Below are 20,451 nucleotides of genomic sequence, written 5' to 3' on the forward strand. Positions count from 1 at the left end.
ATAGTAATAAATAACACAATAAATGAAGTTCAAATTTATTTATTTATATAAACTGATCAAGAAAAATAGAAAACTGTTCAATTTTTATATATATATATATATATATTGTACAATAACACAGAAAATATAATAGCATCATTACGAACAGCATTATTACGCATGGATAAATAAAAAATCGTAAATAAGCTGATATAGAATACATGCTGTGATCTAACCTAACCTAATCTGATCACGAATAAGTTGCTAACATGCATGGAATCTATTCCACATTCTCAATCCTCGATGTATTCCACATTACCTGCATGTCGTCATATGACAAATAAAGTCTTTCCGTAGCAATAAACAAGTTTGGAATAGCAATTAATCTGCATTAATATTGTTCATGCAACATTATTAAAAGCGTCTGTGCAATATAAGCATTAAAAAAACCTTCAGTTTGTGAGAACACTTTTTAGAAAAAGCTGCCGAATCTTCTGACGTAACAAAAATGAATAAATGTTAATTGTAGCAAAACAGTTGGTCGGACCGAGTTCATTGCTTGTTATGACATATTTGGTAACAGTTGCAATAACTTTCAGCGATTACCGCCAGATTGCAATGCTTTGTTTAAAAAATAAGCTATTTCATATTACTATTCCATATTACTATTCCATATTAGTAGCCTATGCCATAATCTCTGATTTTACCCTATATCTATATAATATAATAATTAGGTAATAAAACGGGGCAAGTTGCAGGAAATGCAAATATGTAAGTAACTAAAATACATATGTACACATTTATGCTTACATAAGCACTAAAACGAAGATTACAGCGCTAAATACAATAATTTGTCAACAGCTGAACACATGCGCTTTTTCGTTTTTATGTATAAAAAGTAAAAATTATTAGATGAGTATTATTTTTTTATCTACGTATAGATAATTGAAATGATTAATAGTAATCAGATGTTTTTTTTTATATATAAGTTATTAGTGTTCTTTTTAACTTTAATGTTCAAGTTGCTATTTTTTAATTATAAAAAATATTTTAATCGACATCGATATGGAACTTAATTGTTGGGTCGAAAGTGTTCCACACCTAACATTATAAACTCAGATGGTTAAATAAAATCTATCTTGATTGACGTTTTTTTTATTAAATGTTAATCATTAAAGATATATTTTACCGTTAATCTCGGATGCTCGTAACTCGCTGGCACGCGTAAAGACACGGGACAGTCTGCGTGTTCACTTGGCGCGAGACACTACCGTGTCTCTTGATAAACAGTAATAAATTTTATTAAATATTAACAATTAAAGATATATATGTTTTATAAACAATATTAAACTAAGACTCTCATAAAACCATACATGTGAGTACACAACCAATAAGAGATGAATGCTTTTAGCTGGACCTTGAGTGCTCTCTCTCTCTCTCTCTCTCTCTCTCTCTCTCTTTCTCTTTTTTATAATTGTATATGTAAATTTATATACTATATACGTATGTAATCCTTTAAGATGCGCGCAGGAACAATTTTTCGGTCTTGAAACACAAACTTTACTAAACTACTGCAGTAATGTTATAGATTAAATTGTGTGACTACCAATTTAACAATTCGATGCTCATAAGCATACATCTTCAAATAAATCTTAATAATGCTAAATGACACATAAAACTCTGTAAATAATTGTACTGCGAAAAATGTTATCTCTGCGTGGGATCGAAACTTTTTATTAAGATGCTTATGAACATCGAATTGTTAAATTGCTGGTCAATTTGACTTGTGATATTACTATGGTAGTTCAGTAGAGTTTGCATTTCAAGACCGAAAAATCATTTCGTCATGCAGTTTAAAAGACTACATTATAGTAGTATATATAAATTGACGTAGAGAGAATAGTATATAAGATTCGGCTGTTGAAGGCACTTATCTCCTTTTGATATATTTTATGTTTAACTTTTATTATAAAGAGTAAAGTTTTTTTCATTTTGTCAATTAAAACACATTTAAAGAGAGAATATTGCAAATTATACATAAGATGAAAACTTTAATAAAGATTTAATTAATATACACACACACATAGAAGATAATCGTTTAATAAGATTATTTAAAACAATGAAAACATTATGTGTACTGTCGAACCTCCGTAAAGTTAACCTCCGTTTTTGTTTCAATTTTCGTAAAAGTCATGTCTTAACCTCCCATATAGTAATCGAGCACATTTGCTTGCGCATGCGCATTTGTTTACTTTTACGGAAGTCGGTCGATCCCGACAAGTTACTCTCATAGAGGTTCGACTGTACACATAATGTTTTCATTGTTTTAAATAATCTTATTAAACGATTATCTTCATGGCTCAATTTACCCTTCAAGACTACTCAACATGTTCCATGGGTGAGGTCCATTGATCTACTTTGCCTCTTTATAATCAACAAAAATTTTTTTTTTATTTACTAAATATATTAAGAATTTATAAGTATTTAATTATTAAGCCAAATGAATATGCAACACTTTAAAGCAATTCTCATTATTCTAGCGATTAATTGCATAAAGATGTATAATAACTTGAATAAGAAACATCACAACTAGCCTCGCTCTATACTATAACCTAATAATTGACTAATATCTAGTTTTAATAATTTATCGAAAAAAAGATCGAATATTTAATAATTATTAAATAACAATAATGAAAAGGCAAAGACGTCGAAGTAAAACACCTGAATTTATTTTTACAATTGACATTTGTATTTATATCAATTATTATATTTCATAATTTTATTGTCAATTATCAGTCTTATCTCGTCAATTATCAGTCTTATCTCGTGATGATACAATATTGATTGATTTTATAAGAATATTTTATATAATCTTTATCATAATTACAAATATGTATATACAATGAATATAAAATATTTTGCAGTAAACTTCTCTCTTTCTTTCTATGAAAATACAAAAATTCATAATAAAATTACATTGATTACATTATTATCAGCTATACATACCCAAGTAGCAAGGCGACGTTATAATCATGTCTTATTGATATTATTAAGTCATCTTGTTACTTGGGTAAATTGATCAAAAATTAATATCAGATGTACTTACCTAATTTTCTAAAAATATTGCTAACGCTGACAAAACAAAAGACGTAACTTATTAAATTTTTTATTATAATTCTTTATATAGATATTCTTTTTTATTTATTTCATATTTTTATTACTAAATATTGTTTATATTAAGTAATAGAGGAAGATCACCAATACCAACATACCACTTTGTTTTTGGACAATATTTCTTAAATAAAAGGTAAAAATACAACTTCAAAAACATAAATACAAAGTAAAAAGTGTCTTCTATCAGATAGTACAAGCAATTTTTATAATACTGTTAGCAATTTTGCAATAATTAAGTTATGCAAAAATGAGCGTCTGACAAAATGGGCTCCAAAACTGACACAGTAGGCAGTAATGCTACGTATTCATATTCTTTTTCTTTTACAGGAATTATCTGTATAAAGTACCTATAAGTGAATGTATATAAGATTTTTCAGAATCATTTTACTTCGTTATAAAACATTTTTATTGAATTATATGCATATTTACTTTATGCTGTTCTGCAAGATGCAAATATGTAACGCGATAGTTTTTCTAGAGTTGATCCATATATGCACGATTGCCTTCAGCTCCAATAGACTTATTTGACACTATAAAGCAACATTATAAAGATTAAGTTAGCTCATGGTCTGTTTTAGGGACAGGTGTGTCGGTTTACGCTACACCCCAATTTTAAATTAAAAATCGTATTATGAAAAGATTAAGAGAAAAAATAATATAAATAAAACTTATTTCGGAAACTACAAGTATTTAAAATGACGTAAAAGCTGATTTGATATAGAAACAAGCCACAAATCTACGAATTATGAATTTGTACTTCTTTAATTAGCTAAATAGATCATAATTTTATTAGTATTAATAAAGTGCAATAGTTAGTTTCCGAAAAATAAGGGGGTGTCACTTTAGGAGACCTATGTCAGTATCGGCGACTTTCCTCTAATATAAAATATTAATAAGATACAAGCTTTAAGCAACAGTATGTATTCACAGTAACTGTACCCTATTATTGTCTATTTTTTCTTCTCTTTTTTTATTTATAATATTTATAGTCGATAAATTGGAAGATTCGACAATTCAATAACAACATCCTTCTTTTGATTTTAATTATAATAAGGCACTTGAGGCATATTTTTTAAGCATAAGCATTCTTGTAAAGTGCGCTTTAAAACAATAAATTTAAAAGTGGGCCTTATTTAATGTATGATGGGAGGCTTATTCGGCTCAGATATCTTATATGTAGAATGTCATTAAATCCGCTTTTATGATATATGGAGTTAGAAAAATTTCGATGGACGTATGGCTGCAATCGCGACATGGAGAACCACGATCATGTGGCCGTGTAGCTGCGATGAAGGTCATGCAGAATCGATTATGGCGCGATTCCGTCGGGTTTGTCACGCTACCATTCAGAAATCACGGAAACGCAACGGCGCAAATCGGCGCGGCGCAGCGTCGCGATTCCGGACCACCCGCTGGTGAACATCTGGGGGATAGGAGGGTTAAACGCGGCAGCGTAGGCGGTGGCGCGACGAGGCGAGCTCGTCGACGCCGCGACGGCAGGGTATCGCGCGCCCGGCGCACTGGATAATAATTAATAACTCGACGGTGAGTGGCTCGTGCAAGCGCCGCCCCCTTTCCCCCTGATTTATGAACCGCACCGCCTTCCATGTCATAACCGAGGCACAAAGCGACGGTGGTGGTGGAAGTTCACGCCGTGGTGGGACATAGAGGAAATCGCCGTTGCCACCACCGTCGCCGTTGCGTTGGTGATGGTGGGGCCTATAGATGGTGGCGTCGCTATCGCATACTCATAAGACTAGTTCGGCTAGTTCCTTGCTAAGTACTAGTTGATCCTCGATCGTCCTCGGTAATATGATATACGAAATTTAATAATTACTCACAGTTTCTAATACATTATTTATTGTAGTTCAACCAACTAATTTTAGGTATCATTTTCTCTATTTTTTTTTCTCTTATTTTTATCTTGAAATAGTTTCGCCGATTTTTGACTGAATATGTGTATTCTTATTAATGCTTTCAATAGTAGACACCAGTTGTGCTATATATTAGTGCTTTGTTTTGACTGTGTGAAATGAATGAGCAAGAGGCAGATGATATCATTAAATACATAAAAAGATGTATAACGGATCCTTTAAAGCTGCGCACTCAGAGATCGAAGAAGACTTTCTACATGTTACGACATCAACAAATACCCAGTAGGCCTACATATATTTACTTAACATTAGAAACTGAAAATATTTCAAACCTGGCTGAGATAATATTTTTTGCAATAAGTTATTCTTACTTTCTTTCTATTCTAATTTAGGGGAGATTATTAGCGTTTCAGAATCACCATGTTAAAACTGAAAGTTTTTCGGCTCGCTATCATAATTGAAATAAATTAATTTAAGAATATATGTATTATTTGAAACATCCGACTTTGACCGATTTTGGCTTTCTTTATCGTATTTGATGTATTCACACATATTATCGTACTTATAATTCTTAAATTCTGTTTAAAATATTTATTTGCTCTTGATATAATGAGAAAATGTGTAAAATAAATATTTTCATGTTGAATAGATAAATGATCCAATAACTAATAGTTTATATATATATATACGAAAAGTTCTCTCATCGTTTTGCAATTTTCGCAATAGTTAACATGTTGTAAAATTGATAGTATTTGAAAGTAAAGTCGAAGTATTTGAGTAAAAAATTATTCAAGACCAATATTTTGCAATTTTTAGTAATTGATATCTTGTTAACTATTGCGAAAATTGCAAAATGGTAGAGGACTTTTCTACTCAATTTAGTCCACTCTATCTACACAAAAGTGATTGGCAAAAAAGGTCGGGACACCCTGTATATATATTTTTGCTATCGAAATCTTATACGTTTCGAAATTTTATGCAAAATCAATCGTTTTTAAATTGGATATCATAATTTCATCATAGTAGCATTATAGCTGATAAAAATAGAGAAAGATACTAGAAGGTTTGCGGATACTAAAAGGAGCGTACTGATACTGCATGATACTGATTGTGACTATTAATGCTCTTCGCCCCGATGAAGTAAACAGCAAGGTTCATGAAATGTTAGCATTAGCAATGGATAAAGACACGGCGATAACTCAAACCTGGTATCTTTGAAGAAAGCCTCAAAAGAGTTATCAAAAATAGAGAAGTTAATTTAATCATATAGGAAAATTAAAACTTTAGATAGAAAATAACTTCTTATACATTTTCTTTGAATTATCAAGAATAAAAGAGATATTTGTAATTCTGATGTTGTTTACAAGAGGCTATCCAATGATATGTTTCCAATAGGAATGTATCATGGATAGCTTATTGAACTACCTATTATAATATTTTCTTCATCATCATTAAAATATGTTATTTATTAAAATTTATAGTCTGTATATATTACTTTCATAGAAGTTTGAAAAATTATTTGTAGAAGAAAATATTGTAATAAGAGTTAATTAATCTTTTTTTTAGTTGAACATAAATCTTTTTAATGAAACGTCCCTATTAACATCTTTTTTAAAAAAATTTAAAGAAAAATTTTATATATAAATTTGAAACTTTAAATAGTATTGACCGGTATAATTAATTATGTTTTACCATTTTTCGGACAGCTTCATTATTCTATTTCGAAGAAGTTTTTTTAACGAGCTAAAAGAACGGAAAATTTCTCTAAACTTTCTAAAATTTTTCAACGAAGAATTTCATAACATATTTTTGTATTTCTTCTGTGACATCTGTAAAGATTATAATGGCAAAACAGTAGAAAAGATCGGCAGGACATTTCTATTTATCAAGTTACATCAGTTTTCTATGAATAGTCGAAGAAATATGACATCCGCCATTGTTCTAATAGAACAGTATATTCCCTTCAGTCTTAAACAATGAACCGGACATGCATAATTAAAACATGAGATGTTCTCTGGAGCGGCCATAATAAATGTCTTAATTATAATTATAATTATACAATTATATAATTATACAATTATATGAGTTTCTCGCACAATCAATTATATTGTAAAAATAAATTTAACGTTACAAATTAAAAAATTTAATATATAACGAGACAAGAGTTTTTAAGTGAAGTGTTGTAAGATTCATTACAGAAATTATTGTAGAAGATATCCAAAATGTGAATAACAGAAAATTTTTTATAATTAATTAATTTTTTATATAATTAATAAAGAGATAAAAATTAATTTAAAAAAGATTAAATTATTTGAAAAGAAAAAATTTCAACAATGGTTTGACAGTAGTCAGAAAATTATATGATCTTATTATAGTCGAGGTGCAGCTCCTGAGGCAGAACATTTTGTACCTGCTATTGATTTAGCACGGTCGGTAGCTCGTTAAGATGCGAGCTACAAAGCGAGAATGACATATGAGCATAATACAAAAATCGGGTCTTAAGTTATATCTAAATCCGACCATTGTTTGTTCTAGACAATTCTTGACATTTTTTAATGGCTTTAATTGATTTAATCACGAATATTTATAAGCATTTGACTGTTAGTCCACATAATACATAATATATATGATGTCTTTCTAACATCATTAGTTGTATGTCATGAGATTTCTTCGAATAAAGATCAATCTTTGAAATATCTTAATAGTTCGGTTTTCAGTTCATTTTGCCTGGATCTTTTCTTGGATCCTCGTGCATTGTTGTCGATTTTTCATCTATTTTTCATTGTCACCGTCACCATTCATTTAAAAAATGGATCGTTTTTGTCACGTTTAACAGCAAGTCAAAATTGATGTTCATTAATCATTAAATTCTTCTTAGTCAGTTCATATGATATTCAAACGTCACTAGTTAAGTTTGCGCAAATGATTTTCGATGGATTTCGTTATAATGGATTATACATATTATATCTTTGTCGTTATAATGGATTATACATATGATCTCACAAGTGCTGTTTGACATAATATGTAAATTTTATCAATATTTTGATTCAATCAACTTTAGTCAGTTTTCCAGAGTGTAAACAATTTAAAAAAAAAAATAGAAAAATTTTCTCCACAAAATATAACAAACAAATAATAATTCGAATAACAATTAGTTGCTTCTAATTCTTCATTTGAATCTACGTCTGCATGCTTTGCGATAATTGAATTGTTCTCATAACTACTTGATGTGTTTGGTATGTCTTATATCTGCAATCCGCCGAATCATCTATTTACATGTTCAATTTGCGGCTTCAAGAACTTGTTTTTAAATGTTTCCTGTTGTTTGTAACTATCGTTTATATAATTTAAGCTTCCGTTTAAATTAGCATTGAGGAAGTCTAAAAACCATGGTCGAGAAACGTTTGCGATTTTTTTGTAAGTTGTAAGTAATAAACCTATATTTTCGTATTAATATAGCTACGTAGATTTTTATCGCTTATTTGATCTTTCTTTATTGAATAATAATTTGTTATGTATGTACAATACATAATAAATATATATAAAATTTTTGATTGTCATTATAGTCTGACTTTAATTTGTGAATTTTAAACATTGTTATCCATAAAAAAATACCAGTTACTATTATTCGATCTTACTATTCTCTTATATGGTCTTATATAATTCTTCATTAAAGCTGAAATATCTTACATGCGTAAATTAATATTATTTTTTAGCTATAGAAAACGTATGTATATGTCTTCGAAGAATATCTTATTTTCGAACTGATATATGTACGCTCGATTGTGTCAATGGAAAAGTATAATGTGATATTTTACATATATACATAATTTTCAGTAGTACATTGGTAGAATAACGCTGTAGCAACATCGAACGTAAAAAATCAAAAAATTATGGAAATTCACTCTTATATTTGTTCAGAGATGCTAAATAGCTTGATAAAATGGCCAAATGAAGAATCCGGTTTTGATTTCCAACTCTATCATTTCACATAAGGTATAAAGAACTGTGAGTAGAAAAATAATCTAATAAAGTGTGTAACAATTATAAAAATTACTGTTAGGCATAAACTTAATAATCGAAAATATCAATATATATAAATATAAAATATATATATATATATATAAAATAAAAACTAATATTAAAACATTTTTATAAAGAAATTATAAGTACCGCATAATACTTTCTTCGAAAATGGAATTCTATAATAAGAGTTCTCTAATAAGAGTTAAAATAGTTTGTGCATTATCTAAAGTCGAATGTCTTTCTGAAATGCGAGATAGACGCGTATCTATTTTATGTACCGTTTTTAACATTCTGGAATGCATTGTTACTAAGCAGTTATATTTCTATTTTTTTCGACTCTGAAAAGACGTTTAACACAACATGTCAGCTCATCTTTTAATCATATTTTAATAAACAAATTGAGGTATTTGAATTTTTCTTGTTCTGTATTTTGTTGAATATATTTCTATTTGAATTAGAGAAAATAAATTTCGAGATTCAATCATTACGATTCAGTAGTACTTCTAAGATCCCTTTTAGTAGGTACTTATACTTCTAAGTATTAAAATTCTTGTTATTCGTTGTTTATCTAATGATTTTTAACAAAGTGCTAAAGGATTACAAGTAAAATTTTTTAATAGTGATGATTTACTTGCGTATATATCGTACGAATCTTTGGTACAAAAAAGAAATCTTTATGGTACAAAGTTGAAGATTAGTATATAATTAACTAAATAACTAACTAATAATAAGGTTACATTTAAAAAAACAATTATAATTTTATTTAATTATAATTTTACAATATATCAATAATATCTGTTTTACGATATTATATAGTTGCTGATATTATTATACTATATATTTATTGTATATACTGTATATATGGGATATTTTATCTAATTCACCTACACTTTTAAAAGAAAAATGTATGAAACATGCATATACGTACGCACATTTTGTTTATTTTTATATTATTACTAATTTCTAAAAAAATGTAACATATAATATTAAAACATCCTTTTGAGCGTTTAATAAATAGTAGTTAATTTCCTTTTCTCTCTCTCTCTCTCTCTCTAATGAATATATGATTACTTTCTATATTTCTATTGAAATATAAAGAATATATTTCGGTATAAAGAACCGGAAACTCGTTTATATCGCCATCGTTAAAAAATTCCGTTTTTGTCGTACATCCTGAATGTAATATGTATATGGGATGTCAACTTATCTTTCATGTTAACCTTGGCTTATGTTAATCGTCGAGTGAAACTTCAAAAGCACAGGTGCTGATGTATCTGTCCTCATTTGAATGTTGATCGGTCATATAGCTATCAGCTTTCGCATATTCGCATGTATGTGAAAAATGAATTAACCTTGCTTTTTGAGTTTCACTTGAAATCTATTAAGCATGCATCATTTGTAAAATACAAACGTACATGGTCACTGAACAGTATATACGAACTGATATAAATTATAAATAAAAACAATGGCTTATTATTTATCAATTTTTATCATTTTATTTTGCAGGAGAAGAAAATGACTTTACATCAGATGGTGAAGAGAGTGGTGGTGGTGGAGGAGGTGGCGAGGAAGCCGTGGATCTCACAGCGACGAGGTCTCATCAGGGCGATGATGATCCTATGGAAGAGGATGAGGAAGAAGGTATTGATGAACAAGACGAGCAGGATGAGGATGAGGAGGGCTCACGCAAACAGATTCATCATCGACAAGACGCGGAGAACAATAATAATTTTGTGGAGAGCGGCTTACCTACCGCTATATTCCCACCAGCTGGAACTAGTCACGTCACCCTCGAAGCCCTTCAGAATACAAAAGTGGCGGTCGCTCAGTTCGCTGCCACTGCTCTTACTGGGGCAGACAGCGAAGCGGCGCTACAAGACCTGGCATTTCTGGAAAACACGCTGTGCACCCTTCAGAATCAACAGGTATTACAATTACAGCTGATTCGACAACTTCAGCAGCAATTATTGATCACTCACGGGCAATCGGTAATGCAATCGTCGACGGAGTCAACCGATAACAAAGAGGCTTCGTCGTCTCCTATTATTCATCCGAAACCATTGTCGAGTCTCGCGTCACCTCCTTCTTCTCGTCCGCCAAGTCATCATCAGCAAACATCACCGGCGCCGCTGACACCGAATCTACTTCAGGAACGACCCACCTCGACGAGCAGCACCTCTCCTTTGAATCTACCCTTATCTTCGTCCAGCACGACATCAACTGTCATTACGACCACCAACAGCCAGATGCCGATGCCACATCAAATACCACATTGCTCGATAAGCGCTTCCCTCGCTTCATCGATCATAACGAACACCGATCCGCCTCCGCTTCACGAGCCAAATACTCTGGACATTCTTCAAAAACGTACCCAGGAAGTATTGGATAATGCGAGTCAAGGACTAGCTAACAATTTGGCCGACGAGCTCGCGTTTAGAGGCAAGGGCTCGCGACTATCTCCTTACGATTCGAAATCAAGCGGTGGTCGCGGCGAGCCCTTCTTCAAGCATCGATGTCGCTTCTGTGGCAAAGTCTTCGGTAGCGACTCGGCGCTACAAATCCACATACGATCCCACACAGGTGAGCGACCTTTTAAGTGCAACGTATGTGGCAGTCGGTTTACGACCAAGGGCAACCTGAAGGTCCACTTCCAAAGGCACACGGCCAAATTTCCACATGTTAAGATGAATCCGAATCCTGTTCCAGAACATTTAGATAAATATCACCCACCCCTCTTGCAGCAAATTGCTTCCGGGAGACCGATGCCGTCTCCACCGCCGCCGCCACCACCATCATCCTCTCATCACCCCTCGTTTCACCCGGCAACAACTCACGGTTTCCTCTCACCACAACCACCTATGCCTCTGAGTCTCACCTTATCCAATATGACGCCCCTTTATCGATCTCCAGTTATTAATCATCGAGACGATCAAGATGTACCGGAGAACCTTAGTAAACCTATAACCACCGCTCCACAGACATCTCCCACTTCTCCCGCTGCCGTATTGAATTCTCGTCATTCCTTTCATGAAAATCTCCATCAACAACATCAAAAGCAGCAACTTGAACAGAGAGAGGAGATAAAACTAGAACAGAGATCACCCGGACAGGAGCAGTATCAACGACCGATGAGTCGGGAAGGCGCTGAGCGAATAACACCGAAGAGAGAACCTGAGGAAGCGGAAGAAGCTGCAGAGGAAGAGAGCGAAGATTTTGAGGACACCACGAGACGATACCTTAATTCACCTCAATCCGCGAATCCACCGTCCCAACCGCAAACGTACGAGGATTGTAGTATGGATAGCAAAATCAGTGGACGTTTAGAGGGTGACGGAGAGATGGAAGTGGACGAGGAAATAGAAGAGCAGCCTGAAAACCTCTCAGGCAGGGGTACAATTAATCGTTTGCCTCAACAGATCATGACATACCCAGGAGCATCACCAGCCAGCAGTAGCGCGAGTAGCGGTAGTCTACAGACATCTTTCGCTGGAATTCTGTTTCCAGGTCCCCCGGCTCATCACCAAATCCCTCATCTTCCTGTTTCTACACAGACAGGACCAACCACGGCATCCGGAAATGAAATGATCGATCCAGCCAAGGACCCAGCAATTTATTCGACTTTACTACCACGGCCGGGCAGCAATGATAATTCCTGGGAGAGCTTGATTGAAATAACGAAAACTTCAGAGACGTCCAAGCTACAGCAACTAGTCGACAATATCGAGCATAAACTGAGCGATCCTAATCAGTGCATCGTTTGCCACAGAGTGCTCTCATGCAAAAGCGCGTTACTGATGCATTATCGCACTCATACTGGCGAACGTCCTTTCAAGTGTAAAATTTGCGGTCGTGCTTTCACGACGAAGGGCAATTTGAAAACCCACATGGGAGTGCACAGAGCTAAACCACCACTGAGAGTGTTACATCAGTGTCCTGTGTGTCACAAGAAATTTACGAACTCTCTCGTATTGCAGCAACACATACGTCTTCATACCGGAGAACCCACCGATCTCAGTCCGGAACAGATTCAGGCTGCAGAAGTGAATGAGTTCCCACCCGGTTACCATCCATTGGCATCTTTTCTCCCTCAAGGCTTTCCACCGATACATCCGACCAGTACAGGCTTCTCCTTAGGATTCCCTCCATCCAGGCAAACGGCCATCGAACAACAATTACAGGAGAGCGATGTCGAAACGAAAGAGGAATCTCAGCACCAACGACAGAGATTTATGGAGGAGCATAGCGAAGAGATGGAAGATCAAGAAGATGAAGAGCAAGATCACAGAGAGGACGATGAGAGGTGCGAATTGAATCGCGATAGGCGTAGCGTCGAAATTGAAGAGGAGCAGGATCACGAAAGTGAAGATACAACCGAACACAAGGACGTAACGCTTCCTATATTTTCGACTTCGTTGGCAGCACTCGAGAATCAAGTAAGGACCATCACGACGACAGCAACGACTACGAATGTAGCCAGGTCGCCGTCCTTTCATCGATACAACGGTAGCGAGAAGAGCACTAGCCCACCAACATCCGGAGCTCCACTCGACTTGACGCCCCGTGCTTCGTCCACGCCAGCGTCGGTGGCTTCAGCATCGCCCACACCACCACCCCAAACCACGCCGCATCATCCACCAAATCCCTTCGGCATGTTCGCGGGACTACTACAAGCGGTTTCGTCCACTCCTGCTACTAGCACGATAGGCACTTCCAACATAAACAGCGTCACGTCGATGAATGCCGTGAACCCAGGAAGTGGGCCCGGCACCGGACCACTAGCCTCGCTGACCACTTCAGCTGTACTAGCCGCATCATCGACCTACAATCCGCTTGGCCTAGCTGTTGGAGGCCCAGCAGGTAGGAACTGCTAGCATCAGGGCGGGCTGCGGTTCCTGCTACACCTTATTCCTCGTCCGACTATGATCATGATTCTTTGCCGCGAATCGTTAAGTCCAATATCGTCGAGTATATACCTTTATCTCAGTGGCGTATCCGTCTTATCCAATCTCATATCAATGTCCTGTTTGTGGTGTAGCTGGACCTAGCACTCCCATTCTCCTGTTATATAACTTTCTTCTTTTTTATCTATCTTGTTTCAATAATCACCTTTGTTTGAATAATCATCTTTGTTTTTTCTCTTTATCTCTATTTTTATATATATCTGTATTATTATACATATTATTATAACTTATATTATTATACTCCTTAATCGTCTTTCTTATATTCCTTAATGTTATGCGATAATTTCGGTTTTTCATTGTATTTACGCTATCTCTTGCGATACCGCGTCGCATACGAGTGTAGAATGTGTGATTTCATCGTATTTAAAACGGTGTAATTTCGATTTACTTATTTTGGCTTATTTTTATTTTTTTTTATTTAGAAAACTAAAAGTGAAGACTCGGCCTCAATATTAGAAAACAACTGGAAGTTAATCATTCTACATTAATACAATAACGATTGATGTCCGCTTGGAAAAGATTCAAAGGCAAGTAGGTGTATAAAATACGAAAAAATGGCAAAAGATAGCGAACAACAATAAGGAATATTCTTTAAATCAATCTTATTAACTATTCCTATCAACAATACTGATTTGAAAAAAATGGCCATATTATCTATAACAAATTATTAATGATGATACATATTATGAATATTAGTTATATTCCAATACGTTAAAATAATTTCTTATTATTATATTTTAGTATTATTTTTTACTTTATTATTTCTTAGTTTCGGGTTTTAATTTAGATATAATATAATATTCAACATTTTTAATACTCGTATACAGGGTATACGAGTCCCAGAGTATTTCAGACAATTTTCGTATGCCTGTAGAGCGGACTGAGTAAAACAGTTATTATTTGTCATTTTGCAATTTTCGCAATAGTTGACGAGATATTAATTTCTAAAGATCGCGTATTCGCCTACCGCCAGATGCAAGCGTAGGGTGAGATACGACCGCCCAGCACGAGGAATTGTTTTCTTTCACTGTCATATGTACATAACTATTGCTGCCGTAATAAACTCCCCTCCGCGCGTCTAGGGACCATAACGGATAGGCGTGTATTTGGTGGTATGGGCAGAAATCCGCTTACGCGGCAATTTAAAAATATATACATATATATGTATATATATGTTAGGAAATAAATGTTATACAAAATGTATAATACAAAATGAAGATTAAAATAAGTGAGAGTGGATCGGACAACAGTACGATTAATAATACTGAGAGCGACTGAATATATGTATAATAGTTCAGTTTGTCACTTAAGAGTTATTATAGGGCTGTAGAGGAAAATACTTCTGAGTTCTGTAAAAATTCTCAAATGATTGTTGAAGATTATATGTGAGAAAATATTAACGACTAAAAAATCGATATAAACTAAAAAGTACAAAGTGAAAAGTATAAACCAATTATCGTATCGCAACGAATTATATTTGAATGCGTTTTATCTGTTTATATTAGCTCTAATGATCTATATAATCGTGTGTTTAGTCCACCACTTATATCCTATATTTGACTTAAATACAATAGGCCGCGACGATGTAAACGCTTGTGAAGCGACTCGACCTGGCTTGGATCAGGTCTTTTTTTGACGATTCTTGTCTCAGGCTGTATGATTTAATGAGATGTAACGCGTGATGTAAACGCAAGCAGACTAAAATCGGTCTATAAATGCGTAAAGTATAGAGTATACTGACAGTTATATATACTGACAGGTAACTCTACTTTATAAATTTTGTTGGCATGCAATTATGCATACAGTTGTAAAACAATTATTATAAACATAACGTGCAATGAATGTTATTAGAAACGTAACTTGCAATTGGTAATTACATGTAGACTAAATGCGGTTTACATTAGGTTCAAAAATATCATAGGTCTATATGATGTAAACGGTTAAAAATCTATTTTAAGTTAGGGCATAGGTTAGGTTAGGTTAGGTTATAGGTCAGATCGCACAATGTAAACTAAGCCAATATTGATATGTCAGAGGACTAATGTAATCATTAGAGTATTTTACAAAAGAGATAATTCTTCAATATCAAGCTGCTTCTGACTCTGATGAAGTGAATTGCAATGTTCGCGAAACGTTAGTATTCTAATAAAGGATCTAGATACGGAGATAATCCGCGAAACGCATAGCTTCTGTATAAAAAAAATCGTTATTGTTTTACTTAATTTTGAAATAAATGTGACAAAAATGTACCTTCCCATATCCTTTCTTATAATTACGATTATAATATTCAATACAAGTAATGCAAGTTTAGTTGACGTTTATTATTAATTTCAAAGGTCTCTATTAACAAAAGGAAATAATAACACAATGACAATATGACATAGGCCGATATTCATAATCAGTTTTTGTATTTAAGATTATCTTAAGTACAATCTTAAGATATCTGAAGATACTATTGTAAGATATCTGAAGATATCTATTGTGAATATACTAATCAGAGAGTTGCATCATCTTAAGATATTACTAAAGACAATCTTAAAATAAGAACGGACTACGAATATCACCAAATAGTAACAATATGATATAGTAATAAAAACCGTAATATAGTAATTATCCGTTGCAATACACAATTTTGATAATTTAAAAGAAGCTCGTTGTTTATTAGATGCAAAATGAGTGTATCAGCTTCAGATGAAGATTAAGACAATAAATTTTATGCGAGGTATAGTTTCGCTTCTTTGAAATAGAATCTTATATACAATATTAAAAAATATTAAAAATTAAAAAATAAATGTGAGCAATGAATAGACGTCAGTAAATTGCCAAATTGAAAATTTCATCTAATCTCAAGTTAACAAAATTGGGTTTTTAAGAATGGAATGCAAAGAAAAGATCAAAGCCCTTTTTGCTTACACTTTTTTACTTTTCTCTTATTAATTTTTGATTTCCTTAATCTTTATTTATTTATATTCAATGAAATACTGCATCTTATTTCATATTCATTTTACATCAATGCTTGTTGACCTTTATTTATTAATAATGTTTTTCTAAATAATGAGCGACAACTTTGTCACAGTACTTAAGATAATAATCTTGATAATATTAGGGATGCACCGGATATCCAAAAAGTATCTGGTATCCGGTATTATCTGGCACATTTTTACTATTCGACCGGATAGTCAGATATCATTAGTAAGGATGCACCAGATCGTAAAATTACCGCATATCGGAACAAAATGTAATATCGGATATCCGACATTTTCTGAATATCCGATCGGATTCCGAGAAAGTGTCTTCTAAAAAAAAAGCCTATAGAAAAAAAGATTGTAATTTTGCAACAATATTAATAATAAGATACTATAGCATCATGAACATACATACTTGTTTCTAGAACATTTATATAAGAAAAAAATCAACAATTTAATATCAAATTTCAACCGGATATATTCCCGGATACTAATGATGTCCGGTTGGATAGTAAAAAAGTACCGGATATCGGATATTTTCTGGTGTATCTCTAATCATATATATATTAGTATCCGGGAATATATCCAGTTGAAATTTTATATCATTAAATTGTTGATTTTTTATTATATTAATATTTTATAAATAAGTATGCATATTCATAATACTATAATATCTCTTTTTATGGTTTCATTAATTGCTATAATATCTTATATATTGCTGCAAAATTACAATTTTTTTTTCTACAGTTACCATCTCTATTGATAATCAAACTCGGATGATAACATTAAAATCATAATTATTATCACTATTTTTCTTTTACAATTCCTTTTTCTTTTTACCCTCTTTTTTTCTTTTTTTACTCAATTTTTTTTTAGACATTGTTCCAGAATCTAGTTAGATATCCGGAAAATATCGGATATTCGATTCGAAACATTGTCTTCCCAGATATTCGATCGGATATCGGATATCCGATGTTACATTCTTTTTCGATATTCGATATCCGATAATTTTATGATCCGGTGCATTCTTACAAGTAAACCTACCTTTGTGTGACTCGCCGATTTCATTAAAACTTTGCACACTTGTAGAGTAGGCAAAAATAATAGATACGTATTTTTTTTTATCGGCAATGGTCAACATTAAAGGGGTGAAATCGACCCCCAAAGTTGAGGGTATTAGGGCATCGTCATGATGTTTCACCTCCCGCAACAAGGGTGCATGGAAAGTCGGACATGTAAACTTTACTATCTAACATAAAAAACATTTTGTAATAGTTTCGTGTTGATCGGTACATTACTTTTATGTGAAACATCATGACGATGCCCTAATACTTTCAACTTTGGGGGTCGATTTCACCCCTTTAATGTTGACCATTACCGATAAAAACAATACGTATCTATTATTTTTGCCTACTCTACAAGTGTGCAAAGTTTCAATGAAATCAGCGAGTCACACAAAGGTAGGTTTACTTGTTCGATAATATATGTTATTGAGAAAAAATACTAGGAAAATAAACTTTTTTATTATAAATTTTTTTGTACAATTTATTCTTGCACCACAATTCTTATTTTCTCTATTATTCTTTTTCATTTTATTTAGATAAATTTTTTTGTAGTTATTAGTAAATACTTACTAGGATTATAATCTTAAAATGGTATAATTTTAGTTGTTGAAATATGTAAATACCATGGTATAAAAAGAAATGTAATTCATTGCGCATAATAGCGGAGGTTCTGTAATCTCCAATCAGAAATTGATCTTATTTGCGACGCGAACGAATCGCGTAAACTTCTGTAAATGAGCTCAAAACGTGATTGATTGACAGATATTTCTACTATTTGTCACTCACTGCGCATCACAATGGATCACCTTTCTTTTTACATCATAGTAAATGCGTTAAAGAAAAGAACGATCGTAACTTTAATTTTGAAGCTATGATGATAAAAATACACTTATAATGTTCGATTACAACTAACTCGCGATTATATTTATCAATGGTCCTGTTGCCACTATTATCCATAATTATTTAGTATCTTCAAGATATAATTTCTACCAAGGTATGATTTTTAGATAAAGATCACTAAATCGGTTTAAAAAAATAATTATTTGCAATATTCGTGCAATCTGTTTAATAAAAGCATGATCAACATAACTTTTAAATTAATAAACTTTAAAAAAATGAAAAAAAGCATATAAGTATAATACTTATTACACAATCGGTACTTACAACACTTTTATATTAATAAATTATTCAATTACCGCTATTGTCAGTTATTATCGACATCTTTAGACATACTTTTTATCAATTTTATAACATAATCTGTGTAACAGAGTAAACTTTTTAGAAATCGCTACATCAAACATTTTTGAACGAGCATATGGAATAGCTCTTCCCCTATGTATTATACAAAGAGTCTTAATTATTGTCTGATTTTACTGAAGAACGATATTTAACGATGAATATCGCATACGCTAAAAAATTCGAAACTGTTTCCTTTTGTATGCACTTGAAAGAACCAAAAATGTGTAAGAAACGGCTGCAACAAAATCTAAGACATTTTAAACAAGTAGCAGAAGCAGTAGGTATAAAACATCTAATACCGTTGATCTATCGAAGCGCGATAAAACACAAAAGATATGTCGAAATTACGTCAGTTACACTTTTATAGAACAAATTGTATTTATGTCATAAATATTTATTTTTGTGAGAATGCAGCTATTTTTAATAAAATTAGTATCAAGAAAAGATTTATTAAAATAGATTGAAATATCTTTGATAGTTCATCGATAGTCTCTTATTGATATTTTATATATTTTAATACTGTATTCAAAAATCGTGACTAACTGTTTTATTTAACCTTTAGACTGCCGGGATTTGAGATATTAAACCGTCCTTTAAAAGTGGCCAAATTTGAGTCTTGTATCATGTATCAACTATATACAAAGTTCATAGGCCGAGCCGATATATCGGCTTCCCGGCAGGGTAAGGGAAAGAAAAAATTTTGGATCATAAAATTTTTAAATAAGTATTAATAAGGGTTTTTAGGGGCACTGAATTTGATGGTAGGGTCAAATTGTAAAAATTTTCACGATCATTAAATTTTACCATCAAAAAGTGGTTAAATATTTTGATTTTTTAACTCTCCTTTAGAATTACCCAGAGCTAACGACGTGGACGTAGAGAGTATTTATGTAGCTCCTTTTTTCTTTTTTCCTTTTTTATTTTTTTCTATTTTTTTCTTACATATGTTTCTTACAGAAAAAAACTGATTTTCCTCCGATATATCGGTTTTCCGACAGCCTTAAGGTTAAATGCAGATAATATGATGCTGTACCAAGAACTTTTAATAACACATACTCACAAAAAAAAGTACCTGTGCTGGGGTGGAGACCCACCTATTCTTATGTATTTTGAGTCGCTGAATACGAATCTGACATCAATATAGGACCATCCAAGGCAAATTTTCAAT

At 32.7% G+C, this 20,451-nt stretch overlaps 1 protein-coding gene across 3 annotated transcripts in view; it reads left to right on the forward strand.

Annotated features, from left to right (window-relative positions):
* The window catches only part of salm (spalt major), a 94,807-nt gene that overhangs the window by 67,190 nt on the left and 7,166 nt on the right, over positions 1-20,451 (forward strand). For all 3 annotated transcript variants that reach the window (XM_018514727.1, XM_018514729.1, XM_018514730.1), the window contains exon 2: positions 10,560-13,910. In XM_018514727.1, coding sequence (XP_018370229.1) covers positions 10,560-13,910 — 3,351 coding nt within the window. The remainder of the gene's footprint in view (positions 1-10,559; positions 13,911-20,451) is intronic.

Source organism: Trachymyrmex cornetzi, unplaced genomic scaffold (assembly GCF_001594075.2).
Source record: "Trachymyrmex cornetzi isolate Tcor2-1 unplaced genomic scaffold, Tcor1.1 scaffold558, whole genome shotgun sequence".
Lineage (NCBI taxonomy): Eukaryota > Metazoa > Arthropoda > Insecta > Hymenoptera > Formicidae > Trachymyrmex > Trachymyrmex cornetzi.